This window comes from Chironomus tepperi, unplaced genomic scaffold, assembly GCF_022539635.2.
Source record: "Chironomus tepperi strain 1889 unplaced genomic scaffold, CSIRO-AGI_Ctep_v1 contig_415, whole genome shotgun sequence".
Taxonomy (NCBI): domain Eukaryota; kingdom Metazoa; phylum Arthropoda; class Insecta; order Diptera; family Chironomidae; genus Chironomus; species Chironomus tepperi.
The window spans coordinates 381347-405248 of NW_027226537.1; the positions used below are offsets into that span (position 1 = coordinate 381347).

The following is a 23902-nucleotide window of genomic DNA, read 5'->3' on the forward strand; positions in this document are numbered from 1 at the left end:
TAAAAAGCTTTGAATGAAAACGATAACGGTTTTTAAAAATTCAAATTTACAACAACAATCGTAAATTCATGAAAAGTTTGAGCAGTGCAAAACTCCAAAATATCAGCAGAATAATCGAAATATAATTAATTTAAATCATAAGAAAGAAGTACTAATCGCTGGATGCAATGGAATCTAACGGTAAATATTACAAAAAATCAATACTGCTCCATCATTTCGTAATTTTCTGAAAAACTTTCACGTTTTTCTAGCCTTCACAATGCTCATTTTTTTAGTTTTGTTAATTTCATTAACTTTATTCAATTCTTTTGTGATATTCTTTTAGGTACTCAAATATTGACCATAAAACAAAAAGAAGAGGCTCTAAATTATTGCTTAAAAATGGTTAATGGCGTAGATAGCATGGATGTTCAGGATTCTCTACTTCGAAACAATTGGAACAAGGAAAAAGCAGTCGAGGACTTAAAAAAATTGCCGCCTAAATCTAACAACAAGAGGACTTACTATCAATATCGAATAAATGCCACTGAAAATGGTAATAGCGTACAAAGTCATGTTAGTAAAAAGGCAAGACGTAATGATAATGAGGGTGATGAGTCGGACGATGATGAAAGGCAATATGGAAAGACACAGGTATTTGACAGTGATTCGGAAAATGACGGCAATTATGCTCCTGAAATGACTATACAGCGGAAGGAAGTGTTTGAATTCTTCAATACAGCAAATATTGGTGAATTAACATGTGTAAGAGCTTGTTCCACAAAAAAAGCTGAAATTATTATGGAAAATCGTCCATACAGGAATTGGGAAGAGCTTGTCATGAAGTTTCGAGAAAAACCTCTCCAAACTGATTTACTTAATAATTGTCAGGAATTTGTGGATAAGAGAAATAACCTTAAGAAGCTTATTAAAAAGTGCAGATCAATTGTGCTGAAATTAGAAAAGGCTATCGAGAATGGAGCTGGAATTACTGAACAACCAAGGATATTAAATGATGAATTTAAACTAGCTGATTACCAAATCATTGGATTGAATTGGCTTGCAGTACTTCATCAAAATGGTACAAATGGAATATTAGCTGATGAGATGGGACTTGGCAAGACCATTCAAATCATCTCATTTTTAGCTTGGCTCAAGGAAAACAATTTACAGCAGTCTACTCATGTCGTTTGTGTACCTTCATCGACATTAGATAATTGGGCTAATGAGTTTGCTAAATGGTGTCCATCATTGAATGTTGCAAAGTATTATGGCAGTCAAGAAGAACGAAAAATTATGCGCATTCAATGGGCAAAGGAAGGATTCGATGATACAGATGTAATTTTAACGACTTATCATGTTATTGGATCATCCAATGAGGATAAGAAAATGTTTCGTGTAAGTAACTTTCAGTACATCATCTTTGATGAGGCTCACATGTTGAAGAATATGATGACACAACGATACAATACGCTGCTGAGAATTAATGCACAAAGGCGAATTTTATTAACTGGAACTCCATTACAAAATAGCTTATTGGAGTTGATGTCATTGCTTTGCTTTGTTACACCAAAGCTTTTTGAAAATAAAACTGAAGATATTAAGGCATTATTCTCGAAAAAGGCACCAAAACTTGATGACGGTTCGGAACAAATTAATGACTTTGAACAAGCTCAAATTCAACGAGCTAAAAACATTATGAAACCTTTTATTCTACGACGTCTTAAGAAGGACGTGCTCTCATTCTTGCCGAAAAAGACAGAAATTATTGAAAAAGTTCCACTTTTGCCTGACCAAGCTGAAAAATATCAATATGTGATTGACGAATATAAGAATATTGATCCAACAACGGAATCATATATGGGCAGAGGAAGCTCTATTATGATGGATATGAGAAAAATTGCAAATCATCCTCTATTAATGAGATATTTCTTTAGTGATGCACGATTACATGAAATTGCACGAGTTTTAGCTCGCGACTCAGTATACAAGAATAACAATCCAAAGGAAATTTTTGAGGACATTGCACCATTGTCTGATTTTAAGATTCATCAATTGAGAGAGAAATATCCATCAATAAGAAACTTGGTGAAAATTCCAGATGAAATTGTCGTTAATTCAGGCAAATTTAAATATCTTGACTCATTACTTCCAACTCTTAAAACTGAAGGACATCGTGTATTAATTTTCTCACAATTTGTCATGATGCTTGATATTATTGAGAAATATCTTGCAATTCGTGGACATAAATTTGTACGGCTTGATGGAAGCACTGCCGTTACTGATCGACAAGATTTAATTGAAGAATATACAGCTAATCCTGATATATTCATCTTCTTGTTATCAACAAAAGCTGGTGGTTTGGGTATTAATTTGACATCAGCTGATCGCGCTATTATTCATGACATTGACTTTAATCCATACAATGATAAACAAGCTGAAGATCGTTGTCATCGGATTGGTCAGACAAAGGAAGTTGTAATTTACAAATTAATAGCTGAAAATACAATTGAAGAGGGTATGAATGTAATAGCTAAGGAAAAATTGAAGCTTGAGAAGGAGGTGACATCGGCGGATCCAGAAGGTAAGTCTAACTTTAGTCATTATTTACGAAACTTTATATTCATGACAAACTTTTCCCATATTTCAGCAAACTCAGCGGAAGAGCACAAATGCATGGTTCGTTTAATGAAAATGGCACTCGGGTTTAATGAACAAGCAGCGGAAGCATTCTTATCACCATCGAAAAATAAGAGCGAAGAAGTTGAAGAAGAGATTGTTTACGAGAACGTAGAATACTTGGACATGGATGATGTTGTAGAGTAAATTATATCACATTAAGGTTAGATCAGGAAGAAAATCTCCATTAGTGTTGTACACACCAAACAAAACAAAAACATAATTTAAGTTTTAATTTATAATTAAAGTTTAGTTTCTTTTTTTTGTAGTTTATTTTATGAATTTAAATTTTTTTTGTTTCACCTTAACGTTTAGCACAAGTTCTAAATTTTGATTTTGATTGTTCTAAAATTTAAAACTATTAGCACAGGTTCTAAATTTGGCATCAATTCAAAGTTCTAAATTTTCATTTTAATTGTGCTAAAAATTTAGAACTTCAAGCAAAAGTTCTAAATCTTGACTTTAATTGTGCTAAAAATTTAGAACCTTTTAGTACAAGTTCTAAATTTTGGCATCAATTGTGCTAAAAGTTCAGAACTTTGAACATAAGTTCTAAATTTTGGCATCAATTCAAAGTTCAAATTGAACCGAAACGTGTACTAAAATTGAATTAGATTTTAGTACATGTACTAAAATTGAAAAACGTTAATAATTCTTTTTGGTTTTTAAAAAATATTCATTCCGGAGTTTTTAATTTATTCACCAAAATTTTTAAAAATTTTCTTTTTGTCACAATTCAAATTTACTACTAAAATTTATGGATAATAAAGGCTGGAATAAATAAAGAACATGTATTAAAGAACAGACAAGTTTATTGAGTCGTTTAATCATTTTTTATTGAAATTTTTGAAAGAGTAATTTTTTTTTTAATTTTTTATTTATTTGTTTTTTCGATTCAAAGAGAAAAAGTTCCTACCACAAAACCGCAAATTTATTTCCACATCTCTTTCGTTCCTCATAATTTCATTGTTTTTGTTTGTATTTTTTACCTATTTGTGTATCACAGTTAATTTTTTATCATCATTTAAATTTATTTTACAATAATTTTTTCATTAATTATTTTTTTGGTATTGAGAGATTTTATAGCAAAAAGATCTTAGGTGCAAATTTAATGTAAATTTGAGTGGAATTTCTACAATTTTATTTCCTCTAAGTTTTCTTAAATCCTTTTTTAGGTAATTCACGTGTGATAAATTCAATTTTCGATTTTTTTATTTTTTTAAACAAGCAAGGCCTCTAAATTAATAATTACTATTCTTACTTTCTGTTTGAGTTCCAAGCTTATTTCAAAGCATCACTAAATTGAAGGAATTTTTAAAATCGACATATTGTCACTGAAAATCAATTTTTAGGGGTTTTTAGCCAATTACATGCGGGTTGTTCATTTATTACGTACAAATTTCTGGGAGGAAGTTTGAGGTTCAAACTAGTTTTACCACATAATGATTAACAACCTACATTTTCTTGGGAAAATCTTTCAGCTTATCTAGATCAATCTTTCTCAAACTTCTGCAGTGTCTGGAATCTGGCAATACAATTTTGTGAACACGTGGTTTTGTGAGCACGTGGTTTTAGTTTCAAAAAGACTTGACCATACTTAAATTGACTCTGAAGACTAAACAATTTTCGGTCGAATTTTGGACCACTTTTACACCAGGTGCTTTCAGGAAAGTTTTCAATTATTCCAACAGATTCCAGAATCCAATGTATAACGTTGGTACATTAGAGCAGAAAAGCTTGAGAACACTTGATCTAGATCCTTCTTCTAATTAGGTGGATGTCGAAAAATATCAGATATTGTTTCATATTCTCAGAATATTTTAGGTTTTCATACTAATCATGTAACCATAAAACACAACAAAATCCTTCAAATAATAAACATTCTCTACACTCTTTTAAGTAATTGGCATGTGAAGTGTAGAGTGGTCAGTTAGGTTTTTGATTAAACAAAAAAAGAGTTTACAAACTATTAGAAAATGGTAAATTTTGGATACTTCTAAAAGCAAATCGAAGCGCATTATTTTTTGTAAATATTTGCATCTTTATTTTATTGTTTGAAAATTGTTTGTTCAAATTCTATAATTCGAATAAGCTAATCGAGCGGGCAGGCAGTTGAGTTATTAGCAAAAGGAAACTATGATATGTTAAGAATCTGTTAAGCATTTCCCATACTAATTTTTTTAAAATTTAAATCTTACTCTTTCATAATTAAAATTGAGCAATCTTCTTTTAATATCTCAGATTAAACTGAAGAAGTAGTTTTTTATCTAAAAAAGAGTTTTCTAGACTAAACTTGAAGTTTCTATCGCAGATTAATTAAATTTTTTTTTAAAAAACATGACGTATGTTGTTGCTGTGTCTCGAAATACTAGTTAAAATTGGACGAAATGTTTATTATTAAAAGCTTTTAATTGGTTTATATAGTCCCGTATAGCCACATAGTCGTGCTCGTAGTGCTGGTATAAGATATGCAGCACTTGATAAATCCTTCAATAAATCAGCACACTCACAGATGAGCAAATACATCTTGTCTCCTGATTTTGCGACAGCTGTTGCCAAATGAGATTCATAAGGATAAAAAATTTTATTCATGAAATTTTTCATTAGCATAAAATTCAACCTACATTTATGTAAAGTTATGCGACGTAAGCCGGCATTTCGAGGAAGATATCTGTACAACATCCTTGCACCTAAATAGAAGAAAGGAACAACAAAAAAAAATATTAAAAAACATTATCTTTATGAAAATCAAATAAAGTCTACACATACCCGTCCAATAAAGCCAGTTCCTTTCAAACCTTTCTCCATCATCACCCTCAAAAACCTTATCGTATGTACGTGCGTATGTGGGATGTAATTTTATTTAATTGGATGAAAAAATAAGGGAAGCGTTTAAAGTATACAAATATAATAAACATGATAATATTATGTACCTTATAGACCGATATTATATATCCTGTTGTTGCGGCCTTTTTTACATTTGCTTGTTCAGACGGTAACAGCTGTAAAGGCGGTCGACAAATTGCGGCAACTTCCTTATAAAGATCTAAAAAACTTTCGAAAGTCTAACTTTTTCCGAATATAAAAAAATAATCGAAGCTTTTATTTAATATACCTAGAGTATGTGCCACAGAATATCGAGTATTTTTGGGTTCAAATTTCGATAATGAGGCACCACGAACACCGGAAAAGAAGTTTTGCGGATCCGTTTGTTGAGTGTTTATTGTGTAATATGCGATAAATGGAAATTCAGCTGTAAGGTATTAAAAAACAATTACTTAATGTACATTAGATAATCTTTTTGTATGCATACATACCCTGACGCTCCATATTTGCGAGCAACATGCCACCAGATGCATTGTTTCCTTGTTGAATCTTGTTGAGAAAAAAATGAAAATTTAATTAAATGAGAAGAGATGGAAAAAAGTTTAAGGAATTGAATTAAGGCGCAATTTTACTTGAATTGTTTCTTAATATCGAGACATTCTTGGATATTGCGGGAGTAGCTACGAATCTTTAATTGTATATATGACATTTCACTTGTGTTTAAAATTAAAAATGCAAACTTTATGTGTTAACGTTCATTTAAGATTTGAATAATGTTTATTGTACATAGTTGAAAACCCCTTTTCATACAAAAGTTCAGTTTGTTTTTGAACTTCGAAGAATAAACATCATTAAGAATATATTAAATCCGTAAGAAGTTCTTAATTACATTTACATCCAACCACAATAACAAATTTCAATGTCTTCATTAGTAGGTAAACAAAATTTCGAATGGTCGAGTGAATATTGTAAGTTAAATAATTTAAAAGTCTGTCTAACTTTGTCCATTATTCAAACACTTCCAACTGGTTTCTAGCTTCTGCAATTAAGTACTGTCATGTTTTTATTAAGCATAAATTCTTGAGCATATTATTTAAATGCTCAAAAACAAGTACAACAGACATTCCGAAAACAATGTCTTTAAATTCCAAAAAACACTTGGAATGGATATTGCTTAAAATAAAGCAATTGCAGATATACAAAATAAATGTATCCATAGTCCTTGAAACAAGTGCTTAAAAACTATTGCATGCAGCACGAAAACTTAAAATATAAATGAAACTGAGAGCATGTCGTGAAACTTACTTCATTGAGAAGTTCTGATGCTACGGCTCGTTGCTTTATCAGCGGGTGTGATAATGGTGATTCTAAAATTGGATCTATTGGTTCAAGAGGGCTCATAAGATGAGCTAGAATGCATATTTTTGGATCAGATACTTCTAGAACTGATAATGAACTAGGTTTATAGGTAGGATCCTTAGATTCCGGTGATTGAGCTGGAAGCTGGAATTAAAATTAATTAATGATGATTTTGGGGTTATTTACAAATGACGTCCATGGACGTCATGTTCAAAATAGCACAAATCGGTCAATCGACCCAAAATCTAGCCCCAGGTTGCCGTCGTGACACTGATTTGGTGCTGGATTCGGTTTAAATCCGGTACGATACCAGAGTCACCTCGGCATGGTGTCGGATATTGAACTTGTGCTATTCGGGCAATAAAGTGACAAAAATATTTACTGGAATTCCCGCCGGCAGAAATCTGTCTAAGGATCGAACAGGAATTATAAAACAGTCTTGTTCTAAAGTCGATAAACTTATTGGTTCACTCCTAGAGCTCACAAATCCGGTGACTCCTCCGTTTGCTTGTCCACTAAAATTAACTGAAATCAAAGATAAAAGAGAAAATGTTATAAAATGATTGGATAATGTGAAAAGATTTAAGCAGTTCCAACATCATTAAGCAAAATCAAAACTTGAAGAGATAATCTCAGTTGGCAAAAGAGCTTTTAATTTTCATAAAGTCATCATGAAGAGCACTTTTGCCATAATTATTGCCATTGAGTCAAATAGCCTGTTAGCTGGATTTATTTTACGGTGAAAAGCATGTCAAACACTTAAGAATTCAACGACATTTAGCATAAATGGACTCAAATCTTCAAATTTATTGTAGACTGATCCAATAAAACGTCTCTTAAGGACAGGCTGACCATCGACTTAGCATCAAGTTTGGATATGACATCGCAAATGGCCATCCTGATTAAAAAGCAATTCACTCTTATCTGAAAGCTTATCATGTCTCACAAATCAAAAGAAAATACCGAATTGAGTCCACTTTCATTATCTATAACAAAGACATTGACGGACATTGACCATCCTAAAACAGAACATCATAAAATATTCAAGCACGTTCACAAATCAAAGCATACAACTTTTGATACAATGAATTCAGACATTTTATTGGCACATTCGTGTGCTATGCCAACTTTGATCTTGAATTTATTGACATTGCTGTTGTTTTCAATAAAATATAGGATTTTGATATATAAGCATCCAGTCTGCAAAAGAGCCATTATTTATGGAATAGTACAATACAGCAGTGGAAGGAATAAAAAAAGCATTTCGTGACTCATAAAAATTATATCTATGAACTTAGGTGAAGGTATGTTCATATACATTTCTGCATACCAAATAGAATGTATGCACATTAGTGGGAATAAAGCCACACCATTATTTCATTATTATTAAGATTTTTTGTATGGGATCGTTTACAAATGACGGGCATTTTTGAAGTGGAATTCTTTGGAAGTTAGCATTCCTGATCTGCACATTATGGCGTGTTATTACCACGACTGAGCATCAGCAGAATATTAAGAACCAGATGGGAGCCACCGATCAGGATTCATAGCATAACTAGGATTTACTTAGACCCCATCACATGATGTTCACTTGACGTCATAGGTGAATGTACTCAGAATATCATATTCGTGACGGTAAATGGTTCATTGATTGGAATTTCCGTTTGTGTATATTTATTCGGATATTATGATTTCCTTGATAATAGCAATAGGGCGGTATAAAAATGCTTTAAGGAAATAAGGAAGGAAATGTGCTCATGCATTTTCACTATCATTTTCCCTTTCTGCATATATAAAGCGACGTGACATAAAAATTTCATTTTCACTTTTATGTATGAAATCGTGAGAACGAAAGTTTTCGTACATGCTGAAAAAACTGCTAATGCGGCAAAACATGTTATTAACTTTAATTCTGTTGTCATTCTTTTTTGTCGTCATAATCAGTTGGTTTAATCATATCTTATGCAAGGATTTTGCATGTAAGCTGTTATTACTGAGCTTTTGTCATTCAAAAGATTCTGGAAGCTTAAGTTAAATCTGTCATTGGAAGTATTGATTTAGTTCAAATTCATTAGTTTTAGTTGTTATCAATTATACATCTATGATTAGGGACTATTAAGTATTCATTAAGAGAGTAGAATGTCAGGAGTAAAATAAAATCATAAAATTAAGATTCTAGATACAGTAAAACCCTCGTAAACCCAAATGAAGAAGAATTTTGTACATCAATTTAGCATTTTCAGACTATTTGTGGCATTAGAGACTTATAATGTTCTCTGTCTGTTATTTGTAAGAAGTTCCTCTTCATTTTCTTCGAAATTTAAGAAGAATCTCCAAGTTTACTTGCGGCTTCTAGCACATTATGCAAATCATCATTTTTGGGCTATTTAGACATTTCATATCCAAATGTTGCTTAATGGCAGTGACTTCATTAAACGACTATTATATTTTTATTCAAAATATCCACAAGATATCATAATAAAGCAATATCCTTATCTCATATTAGCAATCTTAGTTATGAAATAATAGATTCAAAGCGGCATGTCTATAATTTCCTCTTATTGTTTACCCAACCACTTAGAACATAATATATATGATTGAACTCGGATTGAACCTAATTTAGATATCTAGATGTTATATCCATTATTTTGATTAATTTTGATATGAAATGATTGATCTATGAAACATATTGAGTGGAATTTCCGATTGAATAGTTGAAATACTGTTGTAATTGAGTCCACTGAAGTTGTTATTGTATCTAAAGCTATCGTTTTTATGATATTAAACAAAGAATATTGAGTGTTATTGCAATTAAGAACTTTTCTTTGTTCACAATGATGTTTATTCATCGGAGTTCAAAAACCGACTGAACTTTCGTATGAAAAGGGGTTTTCAACTATGTACAACTAATATTATTCAAATCTCAAATGAACGTTACGACAAATTAGCATAATATCAGCTGAGAAATTTAAGGTTTTCCGTTGAATATCATTAAAAAACCTTAAATGTCGTGCTGACAAGAAAATTTATGGAATTCATAAGTTAAAGTCGTGGGAAAATAGTTCAATTAATTATATTCGTAAAAATAAGAGTCCTAAAAGAACCAAAAATAACGACATTTATTAGTCATACTCAGTCAGTATCATTAGAATAATTTTAGGCATACTTTGCCTCTTGATAATAAAGGTTCCATTTCACCCATGTCAGTATAAATAATGAATGTCTACTCCACCCCACTAATTTTAAGGAAATGTCTATTGTTTAATCATTCAGAAGAAGAAAGACATTTGGGTCTTTTCGTTGACTCTTCTACCTGTATTTTACAAAATACGGATTTAATCGACAGCCTTATTATACATCCGAGGATTATTGATATTATTAATGGCATAATTTCGAGGATCTTGGGATTTTTTAAAAATGTCAACTTCAATTTCTCGCCTGCTTTTTTAAAATAACATCAAAAATTAATAAATCTACAAGAAATAACTGAGCTTGTCATAAAATTTTCATTGTCATTTACCATTGAAATCGTGACTCTCAGTTCAGAACTGATAGTATTTTTCATAACTGCTTGCTATTGATTTTTCATTTTGTTTCACGGCCGATGAGAAAACAAAAAAGAGACATTTACAGTCAAAACTAACATTGAAAATTTAAGAATGACTTTTTTTTGTATATCGACGAAATATTTATGACTCTCCTGCGCTTAACTTGTATTAATAAACTTTGTAAGCAGGATATGGTGAAAATTTTGTTGCTGCGGGAATTATTTTGAATTCATGAAAGGTAAACAGTCTAGGATTTGCATCAGGGATCAATAAAATGATATCACAGTCAAAATAAACAGGTTCATATATTATAAAAGCTCGTGAGCTTAGCCTGATGACTCGTTTAATTTGATACTCAACAGTCTAGTCGCTGAGGAAGAGGTTCTCAAACTTTTCAGATTTATTATTGATCGTGTTGCTAACAGGGGGAAACTGACTTGGGGTAAAAGACTTCATTTTGAGAACTTCCTGATTGGCACATATTGAAACAATATTCTAACCTCAAAAGACAAAGATAATGCTTTTAGGTACCGCAGTGGTATTACTGTACCATGAAGGCATGTTCTTTGTCTGTTAGTGTTAGGACGGCAATATAAGTAGAGCCAAGTGACACCAACTTTGCGAAAACAGTTTGCTAATTGGTTGCCATATGGTTCTAAATAAGCTGTCGCCACGTCACCGTGATGGCAACATTTCCCTATGTATCGATCGTACTTATTGAACTAGACATCTGGCATCTATTAAAAGCCTTAGAGCCTTAGAGTATCCATTGTTCTCTCGCCAAGAATTTTCAAATCTTTAACTATTATTGAGTAGTTTGTAGCGCAGAATAGTTAAAGAAGACAAAGGTATGTGTCGTTGTCTTACAAGCTCTGGTGCTTAAAACGTCTCAGTATGCTGTCATTAGTAGGTATCCAAAGATACCATCTGGTACATTTGACATAAGGATTATGGTTGGATAAATAAGGTTTTACAGGTGTCTTGATTACTTTGTAATGCACAGAACTTTCGATTTGTTTGGCCTTCTGTATAAACTGTTGAACTAAATGATAAAGGATAATAGATTATCTGCAAAACGGATTCTACCTCCCACAGCACTAACTGATTGAGCTTTCCACGCTATACCATTCTTATTAATCAGGTAATAACTCACATCAAGTTATAGATATGCACCCTTGACATCCCCCACACTCCCAATAATACCCAAAAGCTTTTTATATTGTGTACAACATAATGTAATCTCATAGCTCCCATTTCATAGTATTTTTATTGTATTTGTATTATATATTTTTGTGTAAACATAAACATGAATTCACAATCTACCGCTGTTGTGACTTGCTTTTTATAGTTTGATGGATAATAGAAATTTTGTGATCAAAAAAATAGGAAAATCGAACTTTTTCAGTTGAATGTGAAAAAAGCTCTACGGAATGTAAAGAAGCAAAATGAAATTTGTATCAGGAAGAAAAGAAGCAGTGATGGAATAAGCACTTAGAAAAAAACGACACAATCAAGGGTAAAAAAATATTGTAAGTAATTTGTTTAGTCATGTGACAAAAATAAATAAGTATACAGGATGATGACAATGTGTTAGTTTTAAACAAACAACAGCACAAACCCCAGACATAATAGACACAAGATTTAGACAAAAAACAAAATAATTTCAAACGACTATACAGGATGTTGAAAAAAAGCAAACCTTTTGTGCCAGTAAGAACTACTTGAGGTGCTTGCTCAACATTACATCTACCACTTTCCACACTGCATTTACTTGAGGGATAAATATTACCCATGGAAAATCTTTGAATTAAGGGCTGATATGTGTGTGCATCCAAAAATTCGTTGGTTGTGTACTCATTATTTGGAATCATACTTGTGTCAACACTCGGATTGATTGGAGATGATATGGCTGAACATCGAAGCTCTGTAAAACAGGTACAGTGGTAGTGACTTTTGTTTTTTTTTGTTTATTTTACAAATAAGAATGAGAAATAAAAGAGTATGCAGTTTTGGCAAATAATAAAATAGAGAATTAAAAAATAGGTGGCATTTGGTGAGGTTAATAAAAAATAATATACAGTTTCAGCTACAGCTACACAAAAAAAAGAATTATTGTAGTTTTAAAATATAAAAATTGTGCAGATGAATATTGTAATAAAAGAGTGCTACATACTACATTATATGCACTGAATTCGATATTTTTCCTATTTTTCCCTTTGATTCTCTTCCAAAGCGTACAAAAACACCTTGTTCCGCAGACCTTTTTTTATTATTTCATAAACTCAAAATAAATTTCATATTTATGACACAAAAATTAATTCGTTTTTTTGCGCTTGCTTTGCGGGCATGAATAACAACATTGAATAAGTCTTTTTTGCGCGTTTTATGGATATATTTTAATATTTTATGCAGGAAAAGCTCTTAAGTACTTTAAAAACTATCAATTTGTTGCTATAGTTTCTAGTCTTTTTCAATTGCTTATTCATAAATTGTTTTATTTTGTCCCGAGCGACACAATAAGGCGAACAGCTGTGAAAATGACCGACGAAAATGCGACAAGTAGCCACGATTCCGAGTCGACAAAAATAAGTTAGAACTAGTCATCAACTAGACATTAACTTGCCCTCAACTAGTTATAACGTATTTTTGCCAGCTCTAGGATACCATGAACACGTTGTGCTGTTCGGGTCAGATTTGAAAAATTAGGAGTATTATGCATTCAGATTTATGGTCATGTAGATATAATATATTTAGGACGATTTAAATGGTTAATAAACATAAATTTCAGTAATAGATAGACCTGCGGTATAATGATCATAAATTTTATTACTGCGGTCTGGATCCCATAGTCTTCTTGTGCAGGCTACAAACCGAATGATATCAAAGTGTAGTATATATCCAATTATGTCGAGAGCGGTTGGGTCCGACCTCAATAACATCACTAGGGATGAACGTCGTTGCTTTGAAATATACTTTTCGACTTTTAAGTCTAATGACCTTGAAGAGAAATACAGGAGATCTTCCGTCTTCGAGGGATGCAGTCACACATTCAGAGTCTATACTTCCTTCTTTATTTCGAATCAAACAACTCTCCGAACAAACAAAAACACAAAACACAGACGACCTTGAACTTTTAAGTAACGTAATTCATTAAAATGCAATCGCACCTGAAGAACAACATCAAATAATCCTTAAATAATCAAAAAGCTGTACCTTTTTCACCAAAAAAAAAAGCATAATTTGTGTCAAGATTTGTTTACGTTATTAAAAACAATCATTTATACTAATTAAAAGAACATGAAAACTTATGTACGGACACTGAAAATGTTCACATCACATTAATTAACGAAGGATACCTTCGTCATTAGAAACGTGCATTACGTCAAATAGCAAAGAATGTAAAAAACAAAAAAAAAACTCAGTTATTGTTCAAAAATTTTAAATTCAGAAAACGCGATTCAATTTTTGAAGCGAATGAGAAAATGAGGAAAAATTTCACTTTAAAGTACATCTCATTTATTATACATGCACTCGGTATTGAATATGGAAAGTTCATAAGCTGTTCTATCCCTGTTTCTATTCAACATCAAACTTAATTATTTTCATGATTATAAATTTCTTGTAATGTAAAAGTTGACACTTACGAGGAAAACATTTTCATCACGTGAATTTATTTGCTTGTTATATGATCATGTCGAGTCTCATAAATGTAAAGATCAATTTTCCTTGTGAGATAAATAGAGAATGAATGCTAGACAAGAAAATTATTTTCTCATAACGTTTTGCCTGCTTCTTCTTCTTTTACATTTTTAATGACTCTCTCGCTCATTTTTCATTTCCTTACGAGAATAATAAGTATGTTCAAAATGATTCATAACTGATTACTGAAATAGTAGGAAGAAAGGTTGTGAATGATGTGAGAGAAAATGATTTTACGCACGAGAGATTGAGGAATTTTGACAGAATTACAATTTTTCATGTTTGCTTTTTCTATGATTTTAATTTTGCTAATTCTTTCGTGGTATTTTCTGTCTATAAACACAATTAAGTTAATTTTTTAAGGTTTCCGGCGGACGAGCATCTGTTCAATTATATCAAAAACGTGTTCCTATTAAGATGGTGAAATTGAGAACAACATGTTTATCGCTAAAGATTTAAGAATATCGCGAATAATTTCAAACAGATTCGTAAGGAGTGGCAATTCAGAAGGCAGCAACAACAAGACTGACAGGGGAACAAATTAACTCACACTTGTTGTTTGTTTTTGAGTTGAAGTGACTCGGTGGTGGAAAGGATTATTAATTTGGTTGCAAACTCTGCAATCATGAATTCGAGACTCGGCAGAGGAAGTTCTTCGTTTGTTTTCTTTGAATCATATGAAGTTGAAACGCGGTCTTCGAAAGCTTCAGGCAGTAATGTCAACAAAGGAGTGGTACTGATCCCACTATAAACTGTAGGTCTACTAAGTGTAGAGGTCTGGCGCATCCTAACTCGTTAAACAATATTAGACGCGAGAAATCCTCCCGCAGCTCTGGATCTCAATGAATTGAATAGCTAAAGGCATTTTATGATGTTTGTTCAGAACAAAGGATTACAAGTTACATCTAGATGACATTAGTCGTATTCAGAATTGGACAAACAACTAGAACTAGATGAAATAAGCTTGTCTACAAATGAAGTGCATAACCACTTCTTTATGCCTAAATCAACCCACAAATATCCAACATATGACCACCAAAAAACAATTTTCATGACTACCAACATTGGATTCGACCTCATGGTCATCAAAAGGTTGACCCATATCTCGAGCATATTGATTAGTCATTCCACTAAAAACAATTTGGCAAAGCCTCTGCTTAATAATTTTTTACTAGCCGCATTAGCGGTTGCACGAAAAACGAACCATAATTGTCCAACATGATTCACTCCATTGCCAATTTGTCACAATAGTATATCTGCACATTTTTTCGTCCCATCTCGAAACTTATTCAATTTTCCATTTCTATTCTCTCGTGATTTCTCCTAATTTCCTTCATTTTTCATTCCTTTCCATTTTTGGTTCTGCATATCCGCTTCATAAATATTGTGATTTATTGTTCTATGGCCAAATGATTTGCATGAAACTGCAAATTTTTTCAATTTTCTCTTGTTTCTATTTTCAGTTTTTTTGTACTTGTTGGTGATCAATCATCATAGAAATGATTGTCGATAAAAATTGAAAGTCTCTCAATATGTTTTTCAAGAACAAGCAAACCAAAAAATTGCTCATTGACGATGATGACAAGGACTAATCTTTTAATCCGTCAAATTGGTATTTATTCTGTTTGGTGAAAAGAAATTTTCTGCAATAATACAAGGAAAATATTGTGAAAAAGAATGAGAATATACGTAAAAATTGAGATGTTGCCAAGAGCCAACATGAAAACAATTTTCAATAATTTTTTGACTGACTAAAATCTTATCCATCAATAAATATTTTCTTCTTTCATTTTATGTGAGAGATTTCGAGTATCGCTTTCGATTTTGAGCACTTGTAGATTTATGGTTCAATTCGTTAAGCTTTAAAATGTGAAAATGATGTCGTATTAAATGGAATTTGTTATTGTAGCTATAAACTGTGAAGCAGAGTCTCTTTATAGTTATTTTTACACTAAATTGAAGAGAACTTATGGGGTGCCTGAATGTCTGTTGGAAGCGTTGATCTTAACTAAGCCTAGTGAGTTCAGTGTTCTTTAAATCATGTTCCTAGATACACTACATAATGGGTTCCCAATTCCTCGAATTCTCGAGACCGACCTCAAGGAAGTTTGTTGGAACCTTGATCACGAGATTTCATGTACTAGAATAATTTCTTTGAATTGGTTGATATGGTTTTGAAATTTGAGCAGTATCGAGTCATGTGGAGGGTAATCAGAATAAAAAGTATCTGTGATACGAAATTTCTTTATAAGATATATGTGGGTTTGATCCAGGGTTTGATCTTATATCAAAATTAGATCTCACATAGATGTCGATACAACTTAGTGTAATGTCATGAACATTATGCGAATCGTTGTCATATCGACATAACTCTACTTTAAACTGATTAAGAGATCTGTCTCTGGTGGGAATCGAACCCACACACTCACTAAAGTGTGATACAGATAACCGGTCTGTTGACTAACCATTAGGCCAAAGAGGCCTTATGTTTGCACTGACAGATTCGCCTATATATGATTCGATATCCCAGACACCACACTCAGGTTTATACAAACTTAAAGTCCTTTTCCAGTCATGTCATATTACCTCAGAAATCTCACCTAACCTAAAGAACCACGAAGTTGACTCAAATTATGTATGGAAATATCGATTCAATTTCATTTAAAATTCATGTCTTCTTCGAGCTCAGCAGTAAAGCAACCTCATAGGAACCAAATATTTCTTAGAACTGTATTATTTAAAATAATCTTTACCGAGAATCCAATGCTGACGCAAATTCAGAGTCTACACACCATAGACAATTTATCACAATCCAGAATAAGTGCTGTTATATGGCTTCATATAAAAATAGCCCATCCACCAGAGATAGCGTAAGCAAATTGGCATGAAAAATTGTGGTCTTGAAGACTTCCCCCTTCCAAACGATTTTGTTCACTTGATCGCCTTTATATCGAAAAAAATAATTTTTTTTCTTGTTCACGAAATTATTTTTTTCTTAATCGCCCACACAAATCGCATGACATTTTCATTTTCTTTACTACATGTTCTATATTTATATATTCTTTGAGTTATAGGAAATAAAGCAGTTGGTTAATTTGTTATCAAAAAAAAAAAAAGAAAATAATTTAGCATATGTAAAAGTATAAAGTTCAATAAACCTGAATCATCTAGTGCATTGGCTCCACCACGTGCATTGAAGAACAGGTGTGTTCTATATTGAGTATTAAATGAGTCGTCAGCTGGCGAACAACTTAGACTCATATCCCTCGATCGTTTACCGCCCCGATTAATTTTAGTCATTTTTGACGATTTCACCGTTCCAGAACTAGTTCCGCCTTCACGGAAATTTTTACGAAACATTAAATTCATCGTGAAAAAAGTTTTTTTTTATTTCTTCACTTTCGCTCTTCCTACTTCCACTTGATATATATATTTTTATTTATAAAAAATTTTCTTTTCTTTTCTCGCCTTTTTTTATATATTTTTTCAAAAAAAATGTATTATTTCCCAAGATGTTTGCGAATCGAAAGACCACTCAAAACTAACTCAATCGACTTTAAGCTTAAACATCTTCTTCTGAGAGAATCGTTACTCTTTCCTCAATTTATTTTTTCAGCATCCTCTCATTTTAACCAATTCTACTAATGAGAAAATCTTTGATATTTTGAAAAAAAGTTTACATGACATCCATTCACACTTTGTAATTATTTGCATGCTTTTGTCCTCTTAAATCATTGTTTCTCTCTGATTAATTTTTAGTATTTCTTGTGAGGAATTGCGCGAACAAAAGCAATACGTCCATTAAATGCACGATTTTGAATTATTTGTCGATTATTTAAGAGATTCTTATGATGCAACCACTCTCTTACCATCCATAAAGTCTGATACTGTTATTCTATGTCCTGAGGCATCCTGTGGGCGTCAAGCTTATCTCAAATGATTTACTCGAAGAACTCTAATGATATCATTCTCTTGAAATAGTTGATATAATTTGTCATTATGTCGTGATCGATATTCCTCCCTTCCTTTATAGGACCATAAATCGTTAGCTAAATACGTCTTTCAAAGACACCCAGGGCTTCTCCATATAGTGCAATAACTCGAATCAATGTCTTGTACGACATCACCTTGGTTCCTCTTGATAGACTCTTAGACGGAAGATGCTTCAAACTGTAGGAAACGGTTTCTTTCACAATGTTGTTGTTTACGATATTTCAAATAATTTTTGACTGTTTAAAATCTTAAACTTTGTATTTATATTGAAAATCTTTAGATCTTAGTAAATTCGAGAATGACTTCACATTTCGGCCATAGTGTAGAAGAGGATTGAACAGCGAAAAAGCTGCAGTTTCGTAGTAGTTTGAGTGTTGCGACCCAGGTTCGATCCCAGAGAAAGTCTAGTCGGATTCGGAAGCTTTCTCGCTGTCACGACATACAAATTGTGGCTATTTCCATTAAATTTGTTATGTAACTTTGCAGAGTCGGAAAAAATGTATAAGAGGGCCTGAAGATTCCATATTTTATGAAGGAAACCCTTTTAAGCTTTGAGAAATAAAAAATTAAATCCTGATTGAAATAAAACGTCAAAAGCACAATAAATTAATTAATCAAAACCGCACTCACAATGCATTCATTTTCAGCCACTACACAAAATTTCCGATTTTCTTCGTAAAGCACCCGCATGACATTAGCACAAGGTAAAATTAACCGCCGCAACTAAATTCGTGAAAATGATGATGTAAAAAGCTTTTTTTGTTTGTCCCACTTTTGGGTGCTCTTAAAAATGAGTCCCAATATCACGACAATTAACGTCATGATCACTACATAGAAAAACAATAAACAGGTGGCAAATTTTTTTAATAGACAGAATTATAGAGCAATTAAAGAGGCGAGAAAAATACACAAAGTTTATAAATAAATAAAAAAATTATAAATAGAAGAGTTTTGAGAAGCGTTTAATGAACATTCTCATGTCGACTAATTAGTGTATATGTTCTTGGTAATAAATTAACAGAAATGACGACTTTTATTTAACGAAGCTTCATTGACTGCAAATTAAGTATGAATATTTACGACATGGTTTTTTGGCTTTTTTGTTGTTTATTCAATTTTTGAGGATATGAGCTGCTGATTGACGATTTATTTTGGATATTTTCTTTGAATTCTAGAAGATTAATTCCTTAATAAATAACTTTTCGCGATGAAAAGAGTAAAAATTTTGGAGGTAATTTGGCAGTCAAATTCAATGAGCTTTCGTATCGCATACCAATAATATTATTCATAGTAAGTTTCTTCCAGTGGATTAGTAAGTTAAGCACGTAAGGCACATGACGCAGAAAATCCTGAAAATTTGAAGTACGACTAGCTACACTCGGGTCCAGATTCCATGTAATTCGGTCACAGGTAAGAGCCACACTGATGCCAAATTTTCAGGCATCTAGACTGCTTTTTTTGGGAGAGCTTACCCAAAAATCATTACAAAGACCTCCATTCATATTAAAATTCGAATCCCAAAAACCCACGATCTTGCCTACCCATTGAATGACATTGACTTCACCATATGACTAAGCAACCCACCCCAAACCCATACATGCTACATGAGCTATGTTTTTAACATGCAAAAGTGTAATAAACAACTATGTTGTCATTCAGAGGTAACAATTAACTAAAGGAGAATTTCCTGTAACGGAAGCTAATAATGGTGTGCTAATTAAGATATTTCCTGCCAACGAATGCCATAAATGTCGCCAAATGACTTCCCGCAATTGTGTTAAACATACTGCAAACATTTTCATAGTTAATCAAGAAAGTTAGTTAGTTTTTGATTCCATTTTCATTTATAATTTATGGTTTCCCTGGCATTAAGCTTAATGTTGTCTAGTGAGCAAGGCCAACAAAAAAATCAATTCGCAAAAATGAATGACTTTTTAATTTGTTTCCATATGCTGACTGCCAAAAAAGCAACAGTAAAAAGGGGCTGAATCTGCAGGATGTAATAATAACAATTTATTTAACTGCTCCTTTCTCTTGAGTGTGTTTTATGTGTGATATAGACAGTAACACAGTACATAATAATTTTAAAATATGGTATGGAAAGCTTCAAATAAATTTTTTATTTAAAACTTTTTACTGCACATTTTTCATTTTCATTTGTAATTAACTTTTTTATATTCGCGGTTCGTGAATATTACAAGAATGTGACTGGATGTATGTATTTGACATAAAGCGCAGTATTTTGAATTGGAACGAAAGTTTATTTTTTGGTTACATTACCGTTTAGAAAAATCACAACTTACTGAGTTTTTTCTTGTTCTCCTACTGATTTTATGAAAGAGTTTCCAAAGGATGATTCACAGATTTGTTGAAAGAACAATCTTTTAGCTACAGCTTTATAAAAATGAATAACTTAACAATGTAAAAGATTTTTATTGTTTGACGATTGAAAACAGACTGAATATTCCAAAAAGGGGTTTACAACTACCAACAAATTGTTATTGCAAATAAAATTTAAATATCAAACAACCGTTTATGTATTCTCAACAATGATCCGAAAATGAGAACATTCCACTTATTCAGAACAGCTCTTAACATACAAGAATCTCAAAGTTATTGTGTTAATCATAAATTTAGTTTAACATATCATCATTGAGATTGAGAAAAACAATCAGAAACTTTGTAAAATGCAGTAAAATTTCATTTATTATGCAAAAAAATGCATGCAAATCTACATGTCAATCTGAATTTTTATAATGAATGCAAGTGAAATATGCACAGTAACATGACAATGAAAAGCTTCTTCGTGCATAAATTTAAAAGCTCAAATGAAAATTTTCTTTATTAAAATATGGAAATGGAGCAAAAAGAGATGAAAACACTGTATGTATTTGACCAGTAAAATGTCACGGAACTGAGAAGAGAATGCTTAAGAAACCCTACGCAGAATGAACATTTTTGCACCCATAAATTAAGTTGAAATCGTTCTGGTTTTGAAATTGAAATTTTCCTTGATTTTCATAATCCTTCATGTCACGTTTTTCGAGCTCCTCACAAAAATATTTTTCGACAACGAGCAAGGTGCTTTGTAATTCCGATAAACCCAAAGAAGTTTTCCATGTACGGTTGAAATAAAAAAAGAATTTTCCATGAATATTTAACGTAAACAACTTACAAATTTCCCCTTAAGCTGTAATTCAGTTTGTCACGATCCATGACTTTTCTCAAAAACAGTCTTTATGTTTGATTCTTTCATCAATGTCATATCAAATTGAAGCATCAATAAAATGTCAACAAGAATTTAAATTTACTTCAGAAGCGCCTTAAGTCGTTTATCGACAGCGACTTCATTGCTATGTATTTGTTTGCTGTGCAAAATGTGATGAATTGCTCATTTATTCATAGTCTGATTAACAACAGTCTATGGCACAAAAAAAATCAACCCATTATGCAGTCAAAATTAATGGTTGATGTTCTACATTATGGACTGAATATCAAATATAAACCAAAAATTGGAAGTGTTCAGCATTTTATTGTTTAAATAAGTTTTTTGAACTTTTTGTGAATTTTAGTAGGCTATGAGAACTATTCTATTTGTAATACATTTTTCCACTATCTATTGGCTATAGGTATGACTATGCACATCCATTTCTATTCTGTCTTCAATTATTTTTTGCGCTGTCAGGAACGAATAGGAACCATTTATAAATCCAATTCGTTATTTCTATGGTTTTAATAGCAATCATAAAAGCGATACATTAAACTTGTCACTTTGACTAGTCATTTCTTCCTGTACGGTGAATGATTCAATTAAGATATCACAAAAAGGGTGATTTATTTGCTACGAATCAGGTCGAGGAAAAATTGAAAAATTAAATTTTCATGATGTAGAATGCTATTTGTTAAGGATTAGAGAACTGAGTGAGCTTTTTGCAATTTTTCTTAATCACTTGTAAGTAAAACGTGTCGATCAGTGTCGATTAATTACTTTAATGTATCCTGTAATCATCCCGAACTACATGTCGTATTTTTCTACAGTTATAACGTTTATTTGGGATTTGAATTATATTTGCTACACTTAGTTGGAGACCCCTTTTCATATAAAATGTTCAGTCTATTTTTGAACTCCGAAGAATAAACATCTCATTTGTTTACACATAAATCTATGAGAAAGTAATTTAATTAAACTACATTGACACAACTACAAAAGTCGTATTAGCAGTAAGACATGGTACAGTGACATCTGATTTCGACCCATTTTAATGGCAAAAATGTGGTTCACCTCATTGTGTCGCCCGGACATGATATGATTTATATCAAAAAGCTTAATTTTACACTCAATTTCGATGCAGGAAGCGTGTCGAAATCACAATATCAACTGTCATGTCAAGAGTATAAGAAATAAGCAATTGTGTCCTTTTATGATGGTCATAAAAACTATATAGCAATAAAGTTTTGTTCTAATTCCTATTGTTCAGATTTTCTTTGTAGAAAAAACACAACACTCGGAAGGAGAAGAAAAGTTTTGTGAAAACACAACATGCAACAGCATATCCGAGATATAAAATTTTATTTACTGCACTCTCATTTCCTTGAGATTTTAATAAAATATTTAAGGCGTTCTTGAAGAAATGTTGGTTGTGGAAATTCCAGGTGATTTATGTTAACAAATTATTAACACTTGTCAAGACAATCAGACATGAATTCCCAATAACAAGGCAGTTTAATATCAGAGCAAGCATATACTGTCAAAAAAATGAAAACATTTTTATATTCAATGAGAGTATATCATGTGCACATAAACACGATGTGCTAGGGGAAATCGATTTATGGTTTCAACGAGAGCTCCTGACCTTCCAAAATATTATGTCTAAATTGTTTTCCTTTCTTAAAGCACAAAACGATGAGGAGAATTATCTGCAATATTATCGAATTTCTGTCGATTCTTCGTGTTTCCTTTCTAAACATAAGCTCGAGGGACAATTCAAGCCATTCAAATATGTATTTAATCATATTTTTTGTGGGTAAAGGATTGATGCTTCCACTTTAAGTATCAAGGGTGCTGTAAATTAGTTAGATGGATGAATCTGAGTAAATGATTAAGATGATAGTCCTTCGGATCAGAGTCTGACGTCATTTAGCTGTACCAAACATGACATGATGCTGGCAGTTCCAGTTTGTACTAACAACAGCTGTTATTTCACATTATAAACTCTTTTGCCAATAAATCCACAAAATAAGTGCGAACATCGAATAACTTACCATTCGGAAGTGCTGGAATCCCCAAATAATCAGGATCGATTTTTGGACAAGGTGAATAGCTGTATGCAAGCTTGCTGTTTTTATTTACAGGAGAAATTTTATTTCCTCGACCATTAACTTTATCACTGCTGCTCATTTTACTATTCGAAAAAATTATACCTAGCTTTTAATCATAATTTTTAATAAATAATATTAAGCTGTTCATTTACAGGGAGGAACAAAACAGTCAATTCACAGTTTTCTTTCTATTGATTATTTATACGAGAAAAATACATCTCGTTTAACACAAAAATTTTCACAGTGCATCAAGGTAGGTAGGATTGAATGAGATGAAAAATATACTTTTAACGCGAGAACTGTTGGATATACTTTAAAACACTTAAATTATCTTATCGGAAAAATCGAAATAAAATGAAGAGAAAGTTTAATAGCTATTTTTCACTTTTCATAAATTCTTACGATTCCTTTCGTGTATAAAAAATTATAGCTACGGTGGAAATGACACGAGAAAGGCAGAATAGTAACTGAAATGGCACACACCGGAATGAATTGCCGAA

General features: G+C 32.0%; 2 protein-coding genes across 4 annotated transcripts; one reads left to right on the forward strand and one right to left on the reverse strand.

Moving 5' to 3' along the window:
- Positions 1 to 52: 52 nt before the first annotated feature.
- Etl1 (SWI/SNF-related, matrix-associated actin-dependent regulator of chromatin, subfamily a, containing DEAD/H box 1) lies at positions 53 to 3404 on the forward strand. Its single transcript, XM_070648953.1, has 3 exons — positions 53 to 180; positions 326 to 2563; positions 2630 to 3404. The coding sequence occupies exons 1-3, from the start codon at positions 168 to 170 to the stop codon at positions 2803 to 2805; spliced, it is 2427 nt and encodes an 808-aa protein (XP_070505054.1). The 5' UTR covers positions 53 to 167; the 3' UTR covers positions 2806 to 3404.
- A 64-nt stretch (positions 3405 to 3468) lies between these two features.
- Positions 3469 to 23826, reverse strand: LOC139097167 (uncharacterized). 3 transcript variants are annotated; one of them, XM_070648956.1, is made up of 10 exons: positions 23805 to 23826; positions 23346 to 23485; positions 7226 to 7368; positions 6790 to 6987; positions 5976 to 6033; positions 5774 to 5911; positions 5592 to 5704; positions 5428 to 5482; positions 5283 to 5348; positions 3469 to 5207 (listed from the first exon to the last, which is right to left on the reverse strand). In XM_070648956.1, exons 2-10 carry the CDS (start codon positions 23479 to 23481, stop codon positions 5056 to 5058), a joined length of 1059 nt encoding a protein of 352 aa, XP_070505057.1. In that variant the 5' UTR covers positions 23482 to 23485; positions 23805 to 23826; the 3' UTR covers positions 3469 to 5055. The 3 variants fall into 3 exon arrangements, with proteins under 3 accessions (XP_070505057.1, XP_070505055.1, XP_070505056.1); XM_070648954.1 differs by lacking the exons at positions 23346 to 23485; positions 23805 to 23826 and adding exons at positions 12091 to 12315; positions 17249 to 17632; XM_070648955.1 differs by lacking the exons at positions 23346 to 23485; positions 23805 to 23826 and adding an exon at positions 17249 to 17631.
- Positions 23827 to 23902: the final 76 nt, after the last annotated feature.

Coding starts and splice junctions, on each gene's coding strand:
- LOC139097167 (XM_070648954.1), bottom strand. CDS start 17,459: ATGAATTTAATGTTTCGTAAAAATTTCCGTGAAGGCGGAACTAGTTCT. Junction 5,912..5,975: donor CGCAAATATGGAGCGTCAGG/GTATGTATGCAT, acceptor AATACCTTACAG/CTGAATTTCCATTTATCGCA. Junction 5,208..5,282: donor TCGCATAACTTTACATAAAT/GTAGGTTGAATT, acceptor ATTTGGCAACAG/CTGTCGCAAAATCAGGAGAC.
- Etl1 (XM_070648953.1), top strand. Junction 2,564..2,629: donor GACATCGGCGGATCCAGAAG/GTAAGTCTAACT, acceptor CCCATATTTCAG/CAAACTCAGCGGAAGAGCAC.